The sequence below is a fragment of the Gracilinanus agilis genome, chromosome 4 (assembly GCF_016433145.1).
Source record: "Gracilinanus agilis isolate LMUSP501 chromosome 4, AgileGrace, whole genome shotgun sequence".
NCBI lineage: Eukaryota > Metazoa > Chordata > Mammalia > Didelphimorphia > Didelphidae > Gracilinanus > Gracilinanus agilis.
The window spans coordinates 361728808-361751021 of record NC_058133.1 but is presented as its reverse complement, the minus strand read 5'-3'; the positions used below and the strand labels follow the sequence as shown (position 1 = coordinate 361751021).

General features: G+C 37.5%; 1 protein-coding gene across 1 annotated transcript in view; it reads right to left on the bottom strand.

Annotated features, from left to right (window-relative positions):
* RPF2 (ribosome production factor 2 homolog) overlaps positions 1-22214 on the bottom strand; it is a 60984-nt gene that overhangs the window by 3149 nt on the left and 35621 nt on the right. The window contains exons 8-9 of the mRNA XM_044674355.1: positions 17160-17262; positions 5463-5607 (exon numbers count right to left, since the gene is read on the bottom strand). Of these exons, the coding sequence (XP_044530290.1) occupies positions 5463-5607; positions 17160-17262 (248 nt within the window). The remainder of the gene's footprint in view (positions 1-5462; positions 5608-17159; positions 17263-22214) is intronic.

Below are 22214 nucleotides of genomic sequence, written 5' to 3'. Positions count from 1 at the left end.
TTTGAGGTTTAAGCAACTTGTCAATATCCCTGTCTTTAGAGGGACAGCAAAGATCTAATTTGTTTTTAAGCTTGAAAAGTAAATCTATAAAAGAGATTGTTCAGGACCTCTGATCCACATGCAAGATTACCTACAATTCCTGGTCTCCCTGGGTCCCAAACTGATCTCCATTACAGTTTTGAGTACTCACTCACCAAAGCACACTAAAATACCCTCCTTCTCTCATATCATAAAGACATTTTTAATTCTATTCTATTGAGAATCTGAAAAAATAGGATTCATGGAATTCTACCTGGTAGAAAAGTTTGTGGCTGGACCACTATTCTAAAAGCCTAAAAGGGGACAGCTGGGTGGCTCAGTGGATTGAGAGTCAGGTCTAGAGACAGGAGTTCCTGGATTCAAATATGGCTTCAGATACTTCCCAGCTGTGTGAGCTTGGGCAAGTCACTTAAGCCCCATGGCCTAGCCCTTACCACTCTTCTGCCTTAAAATCAATACAAAGTATTGATTCTTTGGTGAAAGGTAAGAGTTTAAAAAAACAATCTCAGTGATTCTTTTGGCACTGGAGACTCCTCAAGATGATTCCCCCCTTCTGACTGTTATACTCTTTCCTTTCTTCCATGAACATCTTGAGATATTCACCATACATTCTGTGATCTTGTTCAAGGATATCTGACACTCTCAATTTACTTCTGAACAATGGTGGTGGGTCCTTTGGTGTTATACTGGTTTTGAAGGGAAAGACTTCTTGAAGAACAGCAATCCTGGTATAATCTATTTACTGAGATTATCATGAATCTAGTGTACATGCAATTCTTCAGATTCAAAGATTACATTGATGCTGAATTTAGCTGTCCCCCAAAATACCTACAAGTAGCTTGTTCTCCCCAGGCTGCTAAGTCAGGGCCCAGGTTTTATTCTAGCATAAAAATTTCCTTCTCCAATTTCTAGACAGCTATTGTGGTGGCGTATTAAACTGCCACACCTATGATGTCATTCAAAGGCAATAGCTCTAGGTTTTGCCTTTCAACTTGTACCAGGGCCTTCAGAGCTCACCTTCAAGGATAGGGCCAGGACTGTACTAGCTGCCAACTCTTCCAGCCTAGTGCCAGGAGCCCACTGCACACATGAGCCGGTCTAGCTGGGCAGCCAGACTGAGACCAGGCCTGGCCTTGGATCCTCTGCCTGCCCATACCCAAGGCACTGCTTGCTCCTTCCCACTCTACAGAGGGCAGGCTCTAACATCTTTTCTAGATTGAAATCTTAGCTCTGTATCTAAGATCCACAATTTCAAAAACACTGTTTAGAAATGTTATGCCGAAGGCATATAAAAGCTTAGGAACTTCTTAGGATTACAAAATTTGACCTGGGAAGGCTTTTAACAATCATCTAAACTGGGTCTACAACCAAGAATCAACTACCCAGCAAAACTTGACTATATTCTTGCAGGGGAAATTTAATAAAATTGAAGACTTCAAAGCATTTATAAAGAAAAGACTTCAAAGCATTCATAAAGAAAAGACTGGACTTAAACAGGAAATTTGATGTACAAACACAGAACTCAAGAGAACCACCAAAAGGTAATTAAGAGAGGGGCAAAAACAAAAAAATAAAAACTTTTTTTAATGGGACTCAATAAGTTCAAATGATTTGTATTCCTATAAGAAAAGATAATATTGGTAACTCTTAAAAATTGTCATCATCAGGACAGCTAGAAGAAGTATACTTAGAAGGAGCAGTGAAAAACTATATAGGATGAAATGTCAAATATATACATGTATATATAAGTATATATAAAACTAGAGGTAAAAAAAAGAGGATAATATTAAGAGAAATAGGAAAGAGACAAAATGGGGTAAATTTATATTTCATAAAGAAGTATATGATAGGAGATGGGAAGAAGACCAATACACTGGAAGGGCAAAGGAGTTGGAGACAGGAAATACTTAATTCTTACATGCATTGAAATTGACTCAAAGAGAGAAAAACAATCAGACCCATTGGGGCAGAGAATTGATTTGTGCCCTATAGAGAAGTAGAAGAGTAACAAATAGACTGGTGGGGAGGGAAGCAATACTAGGAAGTGAGAGAGGAGTGTGGGGTAACTCAAAAAGACCCTAAAGAAAAATAAGAGGGGAATAAAAAGGGAGGGGGGGGAAGTTAAGTAAAATAAGGGTGGGGATTAGTGGGACTGATTAAAAACAAAGCACTGGTAGAGAAGGAAATAGTGAAAGAAGAAAGGCCAGGACAAGGAGAAGAAATCAAAATGTTGGGGAATACACAACTGGTAATAATAACTCTGAATGTGAATGGGATGAACTCACCCATAAAATGGAAGCAAATAAGAGAGTGGATCAGAAACCAAAATCCTACCATATGTTGTCTACAAGAAACACACATGAGGCAAGTAGACATAAACAGAGTAAAGATAAAAGGCTGGAGCAAAATCTATTGGGCATCAACAAAGAAAAAGAAGGTAGGAGTAGCAATCATGATATCCTACAAAGCCAAAATAAAAATAGATCTAGTTAAGAGATAGGAAAGATAATTACATCCAGATAAAAGGCAGTATAGACAATGAGGAAATATTAGTACTCGACATGTATGCACCAAATGATATAGCATCCAAATTTCTAAACGAGAAATTGGTGGAGCTGGGAGACCTGAACTTTCCTCTATCCGTTCTAGATAAATCAAACCAAAAAATAAATAAGAGGTAAGGGATGTGAACGAAATCTTAGAAAAATTGGAGTTAATAGATATATGGAGAAAAATAAATAGGGACAAAAAGGAATACACCTTCTTTTCGGCAGCACATGGTACATTCACAAAGATTGACGATGTACTAGGGCATAAAAACATAGCAAACAAATGCAAAAAAGAAATAATAAATGCAACCTTTTCAGATCATAATGCAATAAAAATAATAATGAGTAAGGGTACATGAAGAGGCAAACCAAAAATTAATTGGAAATTAGTTAAAGAACAAATCATAGAAACAATTAATAATTTTATTGAAGAGAATGACAATGATGAGACTTCTTACCAAAATCTATGGGATGTAACCAAAGCAGTACTCAGGGGGAAATTTATATACTTGGGTGTATATATTAGCAAATTAGGGAGGGCAGAAGTCAATGAATTAGGCATGCAAATTAAAAAACTTGAAAGAGAACAAATTAAAAATCCCCAGATGAAAACCAAATTAGAGATCCTAAAAATAAAAGGAGAAATTAATAAAATTGAAAATAAAAGAACTATTGTGCTGAAAGGAATAATGAACTGGAGGAATTCCATGTGAACTGGAATGACCTCCAGGAATTGATGCAGAGTGAAAGGAGCAGAACCAGGAGAACATTGAACATAGAGACTGATACACTGTGGTACAATCAAACATAATGGACTTCTGTACTAGCAGCAATACAATGATCCAGGATAATCCTGAGGGACTTAAGAGAAAGAAAACTATCCACATCCAGAGGGAGAACTTTAGGAGTAGAAACACAGAAGAAAAAAAAACTGCCTAATCACATGGGTTGATGGGGATATGATTGGGGATGTAGACTCTAAATGAACACCCTAGAGCAAATATCAATAATATGGAAATAGGTCTTGATCAATGACGCATGTAAAACCCAATAGAACTGTGTGTCTGCTATGGGAGGGGGGTAGGGGTAGGGTAGGGATAGAACATAAACCCTGTAACTGTGGGAAAATGCCCTAAACTAATTAATCAATCAATTAATCAATCAATCAATTAATTAATTAATTGATTGATTAAATAAATAAATAAAGTTTGAGAAATTAAAAAAAAAATCACCTAGACCAAATACTTCATTTTGGAACCAAAGAAACTTGAGATTCGAGGGGTTAAATGAGTCATGGGGTTATGCAACTAACCAGAAACAAAACAGGCCTCAGAAGACAGGACACCTTACTCCCAGTCCAATGTTCTTTCCACTAAAGGCAACTACACAGATTTTCAAAATTATTTTGAAAGCTATGTAAATATTCTCTCTCTCTCTCTCTCTCTCTCTCTCTCTCTCTCTCTCTCTCTCTCTCTCTCTCTCTCAACTCTTACCTTCCATCTTGGAGTCAATATTGTGTGTTGATTCTAAGGCAGAAGAGTGGTAAGGGCTAGGCAATGAGGGTTAAGTGACTTGCCCAGGATCACATAGCTAGAAAGTGTCTGAGGTCAGATATGAACCTAGGACCTCCCATCTTTAGGCCCGGCTCTCAATCCACTGAGCCACCCAGCTGCCCCATAAATTCTCAAAAAAAAAAATGTCCTAGATAAATTCACATACAGGAGTCAGAATCACAAGGTTTCTCAGCACTGCAGACAATCGAGAGCAGACTTTACAATCAAGTGCCTACTTCATTCAGTCATTGAAAATTTAAGAATTTCCAGGAATTGAGTAATTATTTATTGAATAGCTACTAGGCCTTAACAACTGTCAAGATATGAGAATCATCAAATCAAGAGTTTTCCCAGTCATTAGATAATAATTGTTACTTATATTCTTCTCTGTTGTCTTAAAAAAAATACACTGTCCTTCCAAATATTCAAGATTTTATATTGTTCTATCACTTCTATATTGCAATAAAGCAGTTTTAATAGAAAGGATGCAACTAGAAGTCAGTGTTTTACAAACATCACAAGATGGAATTAAGCTTTCTCATAATCTGGAACATGGCAAGAAACTTGTTCAAAGACCCTCCCCCATTTCCTTAGAAGCCCTCCACTGTCATCTTTATTTACCAATCTAGAGACTAAACCTTGAAAAGATATATGGGGTGGGTCAGCTAGGTGGCCCTGTGGATAGAGCACCAGGCCTGGAGGCAAGAGTCTTGGGATCAAATTTGGCTTGGCCTCAAATACCCCCTAGCAGTGTGATCCCGGGTAAGTCACTTAACCCTGCCTGTACCCCTTGCCTTTCTCTTATAATTGTTACTGAGGACAGCTGGATAGCTTAGTGGATTGAGAGCCAGGCCTAGAGACGGGGAGGTCCTAGGTTCAAATCTGAACTCAGACACTTCCTAGCTGTGTGACCCTGGGCAAGTCACTTAACCCTCATTGCCTAGCCTTTACCACTCTTCTGCCTTAGAATCAACACACAATATTGATTCTAAGATGGAAGGTAAGGGTTAAAAAAAAAAAAAAGAATTGTTACTAAGACTAAAAGGGTTAAAAAGAGAAAAGAGAATGTGGGTGGCTATTAAGCAAATTAGGCCTATTCTGTGTTGTTAATGGAAATCAGCCTCCTATCTGCTCCACTACCCACCACCAAATGCCATTCCTGCTATTACAATTTTCCGTGTAAAGATACCATCAACATTATGGGATTCCAGCTTCATTCTTCTTCTGAAGTCTACTGAAAAAACACACACATGCACACAAACAAACCACAAGACATATTTTGCAACAATCTACAGCATGATGTCTTTTGCAAGTCACATACCTTCAGGGCTTTAGGCAATTTCATAGATAATTTATATAGATCATCTGATGCCAAATATGTTCTTCTCATGATCAGATCCAGTGATGGTCCCATTTCTTCCAATTCAATTCGTGGTGTTCTGCAACCAGATTTCTTCAACAATAATCTTTATGAAAAGGAAAAAAAAAAAGAAACTTTAATGCTTTTTCTCCTATAAAACTTTCCAGAAAAAAAAGTCAGAAAATAAAAATTCTATAGTATCTTACAAGTTTTTGTCAAATGCATTTTTTGATCAACACACAGACTTTTAGGACAGATAATTCAAACTATTCAAACTAATTCAAACTGGAATTTCAGGAAGAAATTACTACCTTTTTAAATTTCACTTAACTCAGTTCCCAAAAGTATGAAATATTTAATGTACTCATACATTTAAGTATGTATAAAATTCATTCCAAATGAGTCTCTGAAATGACATGCTCATACTAAATGAAGCACAGCCTTACACCTCCTCCTGATAATTATGAGCAAAGGGAACATAAGCACTGACCAACCTGGAAAATTGATGCTATGCCCACACTGAGGCTTCATGGCAAGGGCCAAGAGCCAGTATAAAACAAGAAATCATTGCAAAGGTAATTTTCTTGTGGTCATATCAGAAACTCACAGAGTTAATAAGTGCTGAAAACTTCCATAGGAAAAAAAAAATAATTAGTAGAGTCTTTACTAAACTGACCAGGTTAATCTGGTATTGCTCAACAGGCTATCAAGGAAACTTCCACAGCTTCAAACAGTGACCATTCCTGGCACTTCTGATTATCCTTATATACTTTGGAATTTACATTTCAAAAGCTCCCTTCAGGAGAGATAGTAGAAGGACTTGCCAGTCCTCCCAACTTCCAGATAACTTCTCAATCAAGAATCTTCTTTCTTTCATCTCTTCTATTTCCTTAGCAAATACTACAGAAACATGACAAATGTGACCTTTGACTGTAATAGAAACTTGTTATTAACCAATATATTTTATATATATGTTATAATAGGACTGATTACTTTGCTGTAACTCACTGCATTGTTCCTTCTGTATGTCTATGACATCAATCAGATAATCAATGAGTGCTGATATGTTAATAAAAGCATCAGCCAAAAGCTCCTGGGAGGCAAGTGAGATTCTCTCTGAACCTAATACTGTGTTGGAGTCTCTTTTCTTCTTTCTTCTTTTCCTAAATTCCATATTTCATCTGCAGTTTAGGACCCTGCCCTGAACTTTGTATTACATGGGCTGTAACAAAAACTGATTTATCCTGGGCAGTGTGAGCTTCCCCAGCATATTGCCACACTGACAGACTTTTTTTCTAGAGCTCATTGAAATATGAAGTTATAACACAGTCAGACATAAGGCTTGCAAAACAGCTCTGGACAAGAAAAAAAGCAAGGGCAAATGTCAGAAAGGCACCCACATCTGCCCCTTTGAGACTCAGAAACAAATGAATACAGCTAAGATGGCCTAAAAGATCACCAGATTATAGGAATGTAAGAGTCAAAGGAGTTGGAGCTGGAAGGGTTCTTAAAGGCCATCTATTCTAGACCCTTTATGTACAGATGAGTAAACTGAGGCTGAGAGAGAATAGGTAATGTGGACGATTCTAAGTCCCTGACCCTTAATATATCATTCTATCTACTACATCATGCTGCTTTTCTAAAATGATAATAATAAAAAAAAGTAATAAACCATTTAAAAGGCACATGTATGGGTCAGTCCTCCCTTGTTTGTAAGGGACCATTCATTGGGGCCTGATGAGAATTCTGACTGACAGGTGAGATCCACAAAAGGTAAAAGCTGGGAAGGAGACCTAAGATAAAAGAAAAGAACAATGGAAAGAAGTGAGGCAGCCTTGTCCTGGCTCACTGGGGAACCACTGCAGAATCACTTCAGCTTGCTACCCCTCATTCTCACCTGTGAAGCCAGGGGACTGGATCATGATGACCCCTGCAGTCTCTAACAGTTCTAGACCGGGTGATTTGTTGCAGGAGGAGGGAGGGAGGGAGGGAAGAAGAGAGAAAAGAAAGAAGGGAGGGATAAAAATAGCATTTACATTCCTACTATATGCCAGGCACTGCGCTGTTTGCTTCACAATAATAGTCCAAATGATGTTCACAACAACTCTAAGAGGCAGGTGCTGTTATCACCCCCATTTTACAATTGAGGAAACTGAGACAGACAAAAGTTAAGCTGACTTGCCTAGGTTGCACAGCCTGTGAGTGTCTAAGGCTATATTTGAACTCGGGTCTTTCTGAGCCCAGGCCCAATGGTCGGCATACTGGCTCACCTAGCTGAGGAGACTAGCAATAAAGACTTTAGTAACAGAGAAGGCAGAAAACTGCCACCTGTACTTTGATACTAGAGCTCCTAAAAGATAAGGCATCTTCAGTATGTGTGCTCAGGGTGGAGGAAGAAGGCAGAGCCAGGAATGGGGAGAATAAACAGCTGGCCTGTGCTCAAGAACTCCTGAAAGTGGGGCAGCTAGGTGTCTCAGTGGATAAGAGAGTCAGGCCCTGAGATGGAAGGTCCTGGGTTCAAATCTGGCCTCAGATATTTCCTAGATGTGCAAGTCTGGGCAAGTCACTTAATTCCCATGGCCTAGCTCTTACTGTTCTTCTGCCTTGGAACCGATACACAGTGTTGATTCTAAGACAGAAGGTAAGAGTTAAATAAATAAATAAATAAATAAATAAATAAATAAACAAACAAACAAACAAACAAACAAATAAATAAATGAATGAATGAATGAATGGATAAATAAATAAATAAATAAATAAATAAACAAACAAACAAACAAATAAATAAGTAAGTAAGTAAGTAAGTAAATAAATGAATGAATGAATAAATAAATAAATAAACAAACAAACAAACAAACAAACAAATGAATGAATAAATAAATAAATAAATAAATGAATGAATGAATAAATGAATGAATGAATGAATAAATAAATAAATAAATAAATGAATAAATGAAAGATACCTCCTGAAAGTATCTGTGGGTCAAACTGAAGCAACCAAGGCCGTTGGGGGAAGGAAAGATTCACTGCACATGCTACAATGCCAAGCTAAGCTATAACAGAGAACAGAGGAACACTATAGTCTATTTAATATGATAAGTACGATCATGGACAGACAAGTTTTCAAAACAGATCTAACTATCTCCCTACTGCTTCCAGGAGGAAATATAAAATCCCATTTCACTGTGAAAACCAACATTGCATTACCAGGTTCCTTCCTATCTTCCCAGTCTTGACACTACTTTCTTCCAAGTTCTCAGTTACCTGATAATGCAATACTGGCCTTCTAGATTCTGCTCCCAGGACATTAAATCCCCAGCGCTTTCCTCTCCTGGGCTGGGCCTTTCCACCTTACTGTCCCCCATGCCTAGAATGCTCTCCTCATCACCTCTGCCTCCTTGCTCATGCCCTCCTTCTTCAAGACTCAGCTCAAATTCCATCTTCTGATAAAGGACTTTCCCATTTACCCTAAATGTAGCTTATATGGACATAGCTGTTTGCATGTTGTCTCCCCCATTAGATTGGGAGCTCCTTGAGGGTAGGGAGCCTGTTTTTGCCTTTCTCTAAATTTCCCAGTGCCTGATACATAGAAAGCACTTAAAAAATGTTGACTGACTTCAACTCTCAGAGGCTCCCAGTAGCAGATGGGCTGCTAATCTGAAACTGTAGAGGGGGCATATAATTTCATAAAATCCAAGATTTAAAAAAACTTTTTTGACAGAATTTTCAGGAAAAGTAGCTTGCTAACTCCTTGAATCAAGAAAGTGAACTGTTTGAAGAAAGTGCCATAAAGAAACCTCCACTGCATCAGAAGATCCAGAATGAACTTTGGGATGTAATTGATTGAACTGAAGGGGGTTGGACACATTTATTCTGAATGCAAACTCTTATGCCAAAGGGGATTGTCCCCTAGTTGGCTTTTTGTCAATGCACCTAGCAAACATTGGTTTTGCTCCTTCTCTCTCTCTCTCTATCTCTCTCTTACCTCCAACTATTGTAATTTCCTCTTAGAAAGTGCAATATTGTATGCACCTTTAGCTAGAAGATCTTTAGAGGTATAAGGTAGTTATGTTAAATGATTCATTGGGGAGACTAGTCTCCCAAAGAATCACAGGGGGAGACTGTGAAGCATGAATCAAATTTTCTTTGTCTATCAATCAGCAACTTTTAAATTAATCAAAAACTTTAGCACCCCTACTTACCACTAAGTAAGAAAATTCATAGTCACTTACTAGAGTAAGCTCACACCTCCAAAGGCTACTGCCACCCACTTTGGGTAGTGCTAGGCAAATTGAAAGACTGCGATTTTGGTTCCTATAAAGTGAGGAAGGGACAGGAAATGATGTGGGAAAAGGACTATAAAAAGTCCTGAGCTTTCTGTCCAAGGAACTTTGCCTTTTGACTTCTCCTTTAGACTTTGTCTTTGGAGGACTTCTCCTTTGAACTTCTCCTTTGGAGTTGGACTGAAGGAGGAGACTCTTTCCTTGGATCCAGTGTCAGCTTGCTGGGTAAATAGCTGGCCTTCCTTTCTTTGCTTCTGGAGAGATTGGTTCCGGAGAGGCCTTCCTTTCCTGGAGGAGGCTACATTGGAAGAGCCCTTGCTGAAGACACCACCAGGTCCTCTGGCTAAAAATTACCAAGCCCTGCCAGGGCTGAACCAGACACCGGAGCAACACTTAGGGTGGTAGACTAGACATTTCTCTACCTTCTTCTTACATTTTTCCACTTTCACTCTTTCCACCTCTTTGTAAATAAATCTACTAAAAGTTACTTTGACTTAAGCTATAATATTTTAAAATCAGTGACCACAATATTACTTTAGAACTTTTATTTAACATAAAACCTAAATTTTATATTCTTACAGGACTTTTATCCATCAATGAAATCACAGACCTATTTTGTGAAAATACCAGTAATCTGTATATAACTTGGAAAGGATCAACCAAAGAGCTTTTACTAGATAAGTACAAGCGTGGTAAATGTACCCTCCAAGGATATTAGGGTCCAAAAAAGAAAGCCTTTGAAATTCTTTGCAGATTCTGAATCATCTAAACCTATGGGCATAATGTAACCTAGCATACCTGCCTAAATTAGATGCTTCTGCCTAAGTGATTCTCTCAGGTCTCCCTTCTCTGCTGTGCCATGGTTTTATCAACAAGGCTGACCTTGCTTCTTAGGAGTAAAGGCCTTACCCCAAGTGTGCCTCTTCAGTAGGACCTGTACACCAAGATGCAGAACTAGAAGGCTAGATAGAACTGGTGAAATAGGAGACGAAAAAATTTCTGTGCAGACCATCTCCCACATAGCCTTAAACAATGATGAAATAAATGGGCTTGGGTAATGCTGGTCAAGTTTGGCACTGCTAATGAGCCAGGTTCCCAGAAAGTAAAAGTTCTGATTTCATCATGGTAGAGCTTTTGAAAATATCACACCATCACCTGTTACTTACAGTATGTCAGTTAAAGCACAGAACAGAGAGAGGAAAAAAAATTCTCTGATATTATCTTTCTGTACCTACATCGATCAATTCTGGAATTTTGACATTCCCTGGGGCCTGCAAAACTATTTGATTGCTATCCAGCTATAGAACTCACCTTAAGGAAATAGGGCCATGGAAATATTTCCTACATGTTCTGGCCTATGAAATTACTTCATTAATTCAGCCTATGAAGCAGTATGTTATTTAGAATGTTAAGGTTATTACAGAAGAGTTTTCATGAGAAATCTGATCCCTAATGCAAGCAATGCACAAGGCCTCCAATTTCATTACACACTAAAGATGCCATTTTAAAAAATGCCATTGACTTAAAATTCCATTTGATGTCAAATGTTAAAAAAGAAGTAAGGAAATGTACATTCTTTTGTAGGGACAAAGAGGCAGAACATTAAATATACTGCCAGACATAATTTAGTTTTGCTGAACTGCTTCTCCCTACCCCCAACTTAACGCTATTTAAAAGGCCTGATGCCCTGGAGAGGAGAGGTGAGAGAGACATATTTGGAAGTGAAAGTGGTATAAGAAACAGAAACTATCAAAAATTAAAACTTTAAAAGAAACTAGTGTGGTGTAGCATTTTATCTGCAGAAACCTCATCATTACCATGTGATAAAGAATTTGTTGGCATTGTAGTCATCCACTGTCCAACAATGTGCTTGAAGCACAAATTCTTGAAATGCTAACATATATTCCTCACATTCAAAAAACAGCATGAAAGAAAATGCAGGTACAAGCTGACAAGGAGGTATGTGTAGTTTCTTGTACTAGCAAAGTAGAAAGTCCACACTTTTTTTTTTAAACCCTTACTGTATGTTTTAGAATGGATACCACATAACAATTCCAAGAAGAGTGGTAAGGGCTGAGCAAATGGGGGTGACTTACTCAGTCACATGACTAGGAAGTGTCTGGAGCCAGAATTGAACATAGGACCTTCCAACTCCATCCACTATACCCCTTAGCTGCCCCTGAAAGGACATACTTTGAATAGTGTAGACGAGTCAAAGGACTTGATAGGAATTTTTAGAGGATACTAAATTCCCAGAGATTTAGAAGGCAATCAGTATTACTTCTGTCCTGGTAGTCTACCTTCTAGCCAAACTTGAGCATTCCCTGTGTCCCTTCCTTCAGACACACCTATACCTTTCTTTTGAGTCCCTGCCTTTACTTGTACTGTCTATGGGGGAAAGACAATCTCCCTCCTCCTTCCAACACAACCTATTAAATTTTTAACTGCCCTTAACAATTTAGACACACTACCTTTCTTTCTCTGATCCCTATTCCCCTGACCTTTGTACGGAGAGCATGTATTACTTTATATCAGTTGTAAAAATTGTGTCTTATTCTTCCTAGTATCCCTTACTAGACAATAAGTTCCATAAAGGCAGGGGATGAGTTTTACACTTCACTTCTCTCAGTGCCCAAGTGTGTACTTCATCCGTAAGACACATGATGTTTGCTGAACTGAGTAAGGTGCTTTAGTCTTTGATCTGTTAATACATTTTGCAGAAAGGCAGTCATATTACATTGGCAAAAGGGTCAAGATACATGCTTCAATCTTTGTGAAAAAGAGGCAAATAACTAATAAGTGAGTTGAAATGAAGTTTTTTAAAAAAGCCAAATTAAGTACTGCTTTTTCTAATCTATATCCCACATCATTTATATCAACACATCACAAAACTGACATTTTCAATGATTACCTTGAATCAACCAGAAAATATAAAAATGTTTACTGTCCTTCATTTATAAAGGCAAAGAAGCATTCACTATTATTTTAGAAAGATATCCATTCCACACCATAATACAATTTATATTTAGTGTATTTAGAGCACTTAAGAAAAATCCTCATCTGTCTGGAAATCCTGAATAGATTCATCCACTAAGCAATCCAGGGGAATGTAGTTCTATTACATTTAATCAAACCTTTCCTTTAAATCATTTATTTGTCTCGCCACAAAGCAAGAATGCATTTTCTTATTAAACCAGGGACATCCCTTTCAATAACCTTAAGCGAATTGCATATCCTGTCACTTCACCAAAGAATTAAAATGTGAATGTGGGTATATATGAACTTAGCTTGTTTCATTTAATGTCTTTAATAAGTGACTAGGATAACAGTGGTCAGCTTCCTGTGGTTCTTTACCCACAAGTTCTATGGATCTTTTTTTCTGTGACAACTTTGAAATAGTAAAATCTACAAATCCTGTGAAATACTTCTATAGAAGAGGTCAGAATTTCTTCTCTAGGTCTAAAACGGCCCAGAAGAAGGTCACCCAAGAAGTGTCTTTTGGACATTTAACCACCTAGTGAACCTTCTGAGTGGATGCTCTACAATTGAATTCCAAAGTCTTTTTTATCTCCACGTTGACTTTAGCAACCTCAGGTTTCCCCTCTGAACCAGGCAGCTGTTCTGATACAGTATTTGTAATGAACTAAGTTTTCTCTTCTAAAATTAAATAAATCCTCTTTTGTATTGCTTTTTTTGTGAGAGCAAATCTGGCTTTTCTTTCATTACCAAATTAAGCTGATTACAACTGCAAATCCTTTTGAGAAAACAAAATACATATTTATCTTTCTCTCAAGGAAGGAACTTCTCTTTAAAAAATCCAAGCACTTTAGTCTATTAGTTTACTCAAGAAAATCCAATCAATTAATAGATTGGAGAAAGGGGAGATAGAGTGAAGCTGGAAGGGAAACAGAAAAATGAGTCAATTGGAGGCAGCCATATAAGTTAAGTATAAAAATGTAAGGGAACAAAAAAAAACTCTAGAAATATTAAACACACATACAATTTCCAACAAATCAAAATCATTGTGTGTGTATGTGCGTGTAAACCAAGCACCTATATTTTCAGTGGTAATTGTAATATCTACATCCCAGATACTAAAGCCTTTTTTCTACAAACATTATAAGTGACACATGAAGAGAAGGTATTTGTGAATGTCCACAATCTTTTATTTATTTGTATATTTCTCAAAGGGTTAACAGATATGTTTAAAATAGTAATCTCTTGATTTCCTCCCTCACAGCCTCTTTTCTTTTTTTCCTATTCCCTGCTCTTGTTCTTATATGTCACCAAGCACTGCCCTAGCTCTTTCAGTATATTCCCTAGAAAGGTATTCTCATCCTGGCCCTGATGCTGTAGATTCTCCCCTATAAAGCCTGTAGAAGCCACAGCAAACACATTTATCATCATCATCATCATCATCATCATCATCATTATTAAATAATTAAAGATTTTTTATGTTTTATAACAATAGATCTAACCCTACAATGAATAAACTAGTCTCTGAAAGCAAAATGCTCATTTATGTATGATGACTGAATCCTTTTAGAGTTCTTCACAGGAAGAGATAATTGACCCTATACATGGAAATAAGCTTACTCATCAAGGTCAGAACAGATATGATTAATATCGCTTTATATTCAGAGCTTCTTTAATCTAAGCATCTTATAAGCCTTATTAATCCTTATAACTAAGCCATAAATGCAGGAAACATTATCATTTATAGAGAGAAACAGCTTAAAGGAGCTGTCTGAAGTAACAAGAGACAAAACAAGGAATCCCCAGAAAAAGCTCATGAGAGGGCCTCCACTTTAGACACGCCCAGGTGCTTCTGCAACATCCCTGCCAACACCATCAATTCATTAATGTTATGTCATGTTTCCTATAACTCTATTCTATTCTGAATGCTTTCTCCAACTGAATGATGTCCTAACACAAGTGAACATCCATAAAAACTACTAAGAGAAATACCTTCATAGAGAATACATTGAAAAAGCTAAACTCCAAGTCATCTTGACATTTCACCTGCTGGCCTCACACTGATTTCCTGCCTGCAGCTGCACTCCCCTTCCTTTTTTTTTATGTCAAAGTAACAGCATACAGGTATGACAGCCTACACAAGAAGTCTCAGTCTCCTTGGGTGCATAATCAAAGACATCCTTGCCCCAACTGGTGTACCTCAAGGCTCTGGGCTAGACTTTCTTCTCTCTATACCCTGTGATCTCTGCTCCCTTAATGCAAATGACACCCAGATCTGGCTAGAGAGCCTTAGCTGAGCCTCCTAGACTTTGCAAACCAGATGTTCTACAAGACAAGCCTAGGGACTGGACCTGATCTTTCTCTGGTAAGGAGAACTCTCAGAAATCAAAGAAGGCCTGTGCCCTCCCCACCACTTATAGTCTTAAAGAGGCACCTGTGGCATTGAGAGGGTAAGAGACACACACGGGATGTCAGAGATGGGACACAGAAGTCTTGTAGGCATCTCCACCGAACAAGACCAAAACAGAACTCAGTAGCTTTCTGTAAATGGCACTCTTCCCCTGCCCCTCCCCCCCTTTCCCTATTTCTGTGGAGGGCATTACCATCCTGTCATGCAAATTAGCATCCTCAGTGCCATTTTTTTTCAACTTTGCTCTCACCCCATATATCCTTCCAGTTGTCAAGTCCTATCTCTCCCATCTGTCCCCTTATCCCTGGGACTCACACCCCCACCACACTACCCCAGGCCCTAATCACCTCTCTCACCTGAACTATGGCAGAAACCAGCTAATTAGTCTCTTTGTTCAAATGTTTCCTCTCTCCACTTTCTGGTCTTTAAAACCCTTCACAACTTGGCTCCTTTTCCAGGCTTAATATTTTACTCATGCATTCAGTGGTTTCATCAAACTGACCTTCTGGCTGCTTCTTACATGGGAAACTCTCTTTTTTGCACCTTTATAAAGGCTGTGGCCTCTGTCCCTGTCCCTCTCCTCCTCTTGGAGGCCCAGAATATACTGTCTCCTTACCTCTCTTGGAATCCTTGTTTCCTTCAAATCTCAGCTCAAATGCAACTCTTAACATGAAGCTTTTCATAATCCTCCAAAAATTTGCTAGTTAGTCACTCACCCCCAACTTTAAATTTGTCATATATTCAATAGACAGCAATGTTAATACCCATTGCCTCTCCTGAGAGAATGCAAGTTCCTCATGCAGTGAATTCATTCATTCATTCATTCATTCATTTCTTTTTGTCCCTAATTAACACAGGGCCTGCGATAGAGTAGGGGCTTAATAGCTGCTTGTTGAGTAAAACTAAAAACACTTTAAAAAATTCAGATAAAATATTTTCTGCTTTGGCTAAAATTCAATTACTATTATGTTTTCTTTAATAGAAAACAAGGAGGAGGAAAAGACATGAAGACACTCTGAGGTAAGTTACACTCCTATCTCTATTGTCATTCTGAAATCACTAATTCATCATTCATTTGCTTTATTCTTTCAGAAGCTTATGTTTGTTTTGAACAAAGCAAGATATTTTTGCTCCATGCACTTTTTGATTCCATAGTGAGCAATGCCTTGATACTGGTTTGCTACATATAAACTAGAATGGGCTCTTTTTTCTATTCATTTTTATTTTCTCCACTTCATGATCTTTACTCTATATTGAATCCACTCCTTCCTCACTCACTCCTACTTTTCACCAAAAAGGAAAAAGTATGTATTTTTGTTTATTTTAGAAATATTTTGCCTTTCATAGTTTTCTGTTTCTATATATTGGCATTATCACTTTGTATCAGGGAAAAAACCATAGGAGCTATTTTATAATAGGGGACAATAGAGGCCTTAAAATCGTAGTACAGCATGACCCGTGGGACCACAGGGTTACCTGTAGGCCTTACCTTCCCACAGCTTTAAATCAAGACACCTTATAGAAATTTTTTCGTCTCTGGGATGGAGTGGATGGAGAAAAACAATGGCTCTAGTCACTGAGTTGTTTTTTTTCCAGTTCCTTTAAACTTCTGTTTAGCTTCAGGGTTTAATGGCTTGCTGGATCTAGAGGAGGTAGCCTATAGTTCTCTGCCCATATTTAATTTCCATCCATAAGGGTGATTGATGAGGCTCTACTGAAAACAAGGGTGGCCATATGACTATTATAAGTTCAGGCTCAAAAAGATTTTATAGCACTATACCACTCCTATAAGCAATGCTGAAGGGGAACATAGAAACAGTCTGTTATTTTTAGTGGGTTAAAGAACAGCCAACATAGAGCACAAAGCTGATGCTCCATACATGTTCCACAAAAACTGTGGCCACCCAATTTTAAGTTTTGAAGAATGAAAAATAAACATAAAACAATTCCCCTAAAAGTAAATAAAAATATGCAGAAACACATACTTACTTATAAGTCCGAAAGTAAATCTTCCCATCCACTGCAGTGAAATGCAAGACATACTCTAAACCAGCAAGACGAATATTTGGTACTGTGGGGCCTCTGAAAAAATCTAAAAACATATTTCATGACAGTAAAGAAGAATCCCAAGAATAGAATTCTTTTTTTAAAAAATTCAGCTCAAATGAAACAAAACCATTTGAGTAAGAATTCAGTTTATTCTAAACAGAAATCTAACAATAACATGAATATAAGAAAGACAACAGACAGTCCTGAGGAAAAAACAAACCCTGATTAAGCTTCAACAGTGTCTACCTTTTAAACTACTGAAGCTTTTTAGTCTTAATGTTTTTCTCCCTCTCTGCTAATACTTAACATGGGGTCGAAAGTCATGTTCATCATAAACATTAGCTTTAAACAAAAACATACCCAATACAACTCATAGCATGTTTTTCTAGCATAAACAGAAATAGAGGTTAATGTTTTTAAGTATAAAAATTCTTGTCTAAACAATAAAACAATCAAAACTAAATGCTGTGAAATCATAATGACCACAGTTAGGCCCAAAGAAGAAATGAGAAGTCTTCTCCCCCTATTTCTCTGGAGAGGTAGTATAAATATGAAAAATGATAAAGGCTGGTATAAATATATATTAGTATTTTAATTAAAGCCATGCTGATAGATAATGTTATTAGACCACGCGCTTGTAAGCATTCAAACCCGCCGCCCTCGCCATTACTGTCTCCTGTTTCCTGTCTCGAGTCTGCTGGCCAAGAGAGAGAGCCTCCCTCCTAACCCAGGAGATTATAAACTCTTCCCTGCGTGGAGACGTAGGTGTCCCCATGCCCAAAGAACCGGAACCGGAAACCCGTTGAAATTTGGGAAATGTAGTTTGATACATTTCCCAAATTTCACTTTTACAGTAGGTGACCAAGAGTACGAAACCTTATATAAAATGCTAGACTTTTTGCTGAACATTTTTTTCCTCCTTTTTTTTCCTTCCTTATTATAAAGGATCACTTGCCTGGGAAGGGGGTCAGGAGAAAGATACAGTAGGAAATAGAGGTGATATAAAAACACAAGCTGAGTCATCAGTAAAAAAGCATTTAAAAGAAAAGCTAACAACCCAAGCTGACCCTTGTCAGATAAAGGAAAAGTCTATACTAAAAGTAAACCTCAAAGAAAATTCCCCAAAAGGAATCCAATTTTGGGGGGAAAAAATTATATTTTAGGGAAAACAATTGAAAAACATAACTAGCCTGGTGAAAAATGCAATCCTGCCCATCCTCCACCCACATGCAGAGTCTCTTCTGAAACAAAACTCAGGGCAATTAGAATAAAACAATCAAATAATTTCCCAAGAGAACATGGTGCAAATTTCACAACTAACGAAGAGACATCCTAAGATTCTGCCCCAAATTTACCATCCCAGTTACCAAATTAATAAACCTCTGCTATCCAGTGGAATAGTATCACTGAGGTCAATTTAGTTCTGGGAAAAGCATATATTCTCTACTCTGAAGTAGGTGACATTAAGCAGAAGCATTTTCAACAGATGTTGTTTTCCTAAGTTTCTTAAAGAATGAAATAATGGACTAAGAAAAATACTTGGGAAAACAGAACTGTACTGTCTACCAGGTCAAAAGACTTTAGATAGAAACCAGCTTGTGAGTCTATGTCTCACAAAAGTCAATGCTTTATCTTCCCTGTGATGATTCCTGACCTGAACTGCTAAACTGAAATTTCATTAAGAGTTCCTGGTACTTCATGATAATGGAAAAATATGTTCACAGGAAAAAAGAGGGGGAGAGACATTTGGGAAGTACGTTAGTTAGCATATACAGCAAGACTTATAAGCAACACAAATGCAAAGATGTCCATTGTAATATGAAAGTTCACCTAGAGCTGGGGAAAAAGAAACACAATTCCTACATATTTGTAGTCTTGATAATTATTGATTTAACAAATATTTATTAGGGGTCTGCTCTGAGGTACTGTGGGGGATTCAAAGGTTTAAAAATGTACTAAGGGAAGTTAAAACTGCACAGAAACAAAAATAATAATATAATCTGAACAGGAGAAAAGGTAGGAGCAAAGGTTCTGGATTAGAAAAATGAGGGATACACTTTTGGAGGAGTGAAAAGAACTTAAATTAGAGTAATGAAGAGTGGTAAGAATAGTTGGAGATATTTGACCTTGTTTGGAAATGAATACCTCATCCTGCACTGATATTCTAACACCTCTCAACGAAGAGAGGCAGGAAGCATGCTTTGTACCACCTGTTCCCTGAATTTAACAAATTGAGGCACACATTTTCAGACAAGGTCAATATGTTGATTTTTTTTTGTTTATCTGAATTAATTTATATAGAGTTCCAGTGGGAAGGGGTATGTGGAAAGAAGTCATTAGCAGATAATAGTGATATTTTAAAAAAAAAGAATACCAATAAAACTTTTTTAAAAAGTAGGTTGGTGGTCAGATCATAGAAACTGTGGATTTTATTTCTTAGACAATGGGGCTGGGAGTTTTTGATCAAGGGAAGTTATAACAACAGAACAATGCTTTAGGAAAATGACCTTGTTTGTAAAGAGAGAGGAAACCTACTAGGTGGCTGCTATCGGCCTAAAAAGAGATGACTGCTCTAGAGTGAAAGCCTGAAGTAGGGTGATAAGTAATGAAAAGACAGATGCAAGGAACATTGTGTAGAATCAAATCAATAGGATCTAGTGACTAGATGCTGGCAGGCAAAGGAGAGGCAATGAAAGAAGACTTCAGGAAGACTCCAGGAATTGATGCAGAGTGAAAGGAGCAGAACCAGAAGAACATTGTACACAGAGACCAATACACTGTGGTAAAATTGAATGTAATGGACTTCTGTACTAGCAGCAATGCAATGACCCAGGACAACTCTGAGTGACTTATGAGAAAGAAAGCTATTCACATTCAGAGGAAAAACTGTGGAAGTAGAAACACAGAAGAAAAACAACTGCCTGATCACATGGGTGGATGAGGATATAATTAGGGATATTGACTCAAAGTGAACACCCTAATGCAAATATCAATAATATGGAAATTGGTCTGGATCAGTGACACATGTAAAACCAGTGGAGGGGGCGGCTAGGTGGCTCAGTGGATTGAGAGCCAGGCCTAGAGATGGGAGGTCCTAGGTTCAAATCTGGCCTCAGACACTTCCTAGCTGTGTGACCTTGGGCAAGTCACTTAACCCCCATTGCCTAACCCTTACCACTCTTCCACCTTGGAGCCAATACAAAGTACTAGCTCCAAGACGGAAAGTAAGGGTTTTAAAAAAAACAGTGGAATTGTGTGTGGGCTAAGGGAGGGGCTGGGAGGAGAGGAGGGACAGAACATGAATCCTATAACCATGGAGAAATGTTATAAATTAATAAATTAAATAAAAAATTGTTTAAAAGTCATGAGCTGCTTTGGATGGGCTGTTGTTACTAATAATGTGGATTTTCATTTCTTTACAAAATATCTAAATAGAGCTAAGTAGCAACATGAAAATAAAGGCCTAGAGACTAATAAAGAGGCCAAGCCTGAGGATATAAATTTGAAGCTGTAGAAGCAATAATAACATCTGACATTCATATAATGTTTTAAGGTTTATAAAGAGTTCACCAAGGTTAATGAAATAAATAGAAAAAGAGCACAATGAGAGGAAAAAGAGCTGAATACTGAGGAAATCTATTGAGGAAATTCGGGGGAAGGACAACGAAAATAGAGGCAAAAGGGATAAAGGAGTAGTTTAAGAAGGGTTACAGAAGAGTCAAGATAGTGCCCAATCACAGAAGCCAAGAGAAAACTTCAACTAAGAAGAGTGGACAGGAATGTCAAATGCTTGTGAGAGATCAAGAAGGATGAAATTAAGAAAAACCACTGAACTTAGTAACTGGACCACTAGTAAACTGTGAGAAAGATGTTTCAGGAGAGAGTTTAGGAGCAGAAGCCAGATTCCAAGAAGCTGAAGAAGTGACCAAGTGGGCACAACTACTCCCCTGGAAATTTTGGCAGTAGAAAGAAAATGAGAGTTGGGACAGCAGCATCAAGGATAGAAGGCAAGTTGTTTTCCTTTAACATTAGTTTTTTTTTTAAATCCTTTAACATTTGTTTTTTAAATAGTATATTACAAATATGGAGAAGTCAGAAAAACTTAGGAAGAGTTGTGTCAAGTAATACAAAGTGAAAAAGTAGAGCCAAAAGAACAAACACAATATCCACAACAATTAAATGAAGATAATACTAAAGGATGACAGAATTCAGGCCAAATACATTTGTACAACGTTGGTACCAAATTATTCAGCCAAAAGCATACCATCCTTTTTTTTCTATTAAACAGTACTTTTGCTTAATTTTTTAAGTAATGCGCTTTGAAGAAAACTTGTGTTTATTGGGATGAATTGGTAATGACAAAAAAAGATATTGATGTAACTTGTAAAGAAATAAGAATAAAAGAAGTAAGAAGAAATAAATTTAGATGGAATATTTTTGGTGGTTTCCTACTAAAAATAGCACTCAAACACTGCAAGGTATAAAGCTGAACCAACTTTATGTCTGCATATTTAAGAATACACATGTTATAGGCAGACAGAAATAAAGAAGATCCCAGAGGGCACCTAGGTGGCTCAGTGGATTGAGAGGCCTAGAGACAGGAGGCCTTGAGTTCTAATTTGACCTCAGACACTTCCTAACTGTATGACCCTGAGCAAGTCACTTAACCCCCACTGCCTAGCCTTTACCACTCTTCTGCTTGGAATCAATACACAATATTGAGTCTAAGACAGAAGGTAAGAAAAGATCATCCCAGAAGATTGTTTAGCCTAGCATGTAAATAAACAATAAAGACAATAGGAGTTCTCAACTTTTCCTCAATATAAGCTCTAGCTATAACTGACAGTCTAGAGAAAAAAACTTTGTAATCTTATTTCCTTCCTATCACCATTAATCCATTTGCATAAATCCATATAAACTATTAACAAATCTATCCTTTTCCTACATTTTTATATTTAAAATTATCATGTGGTATCATGCATTCGAATCCAATGC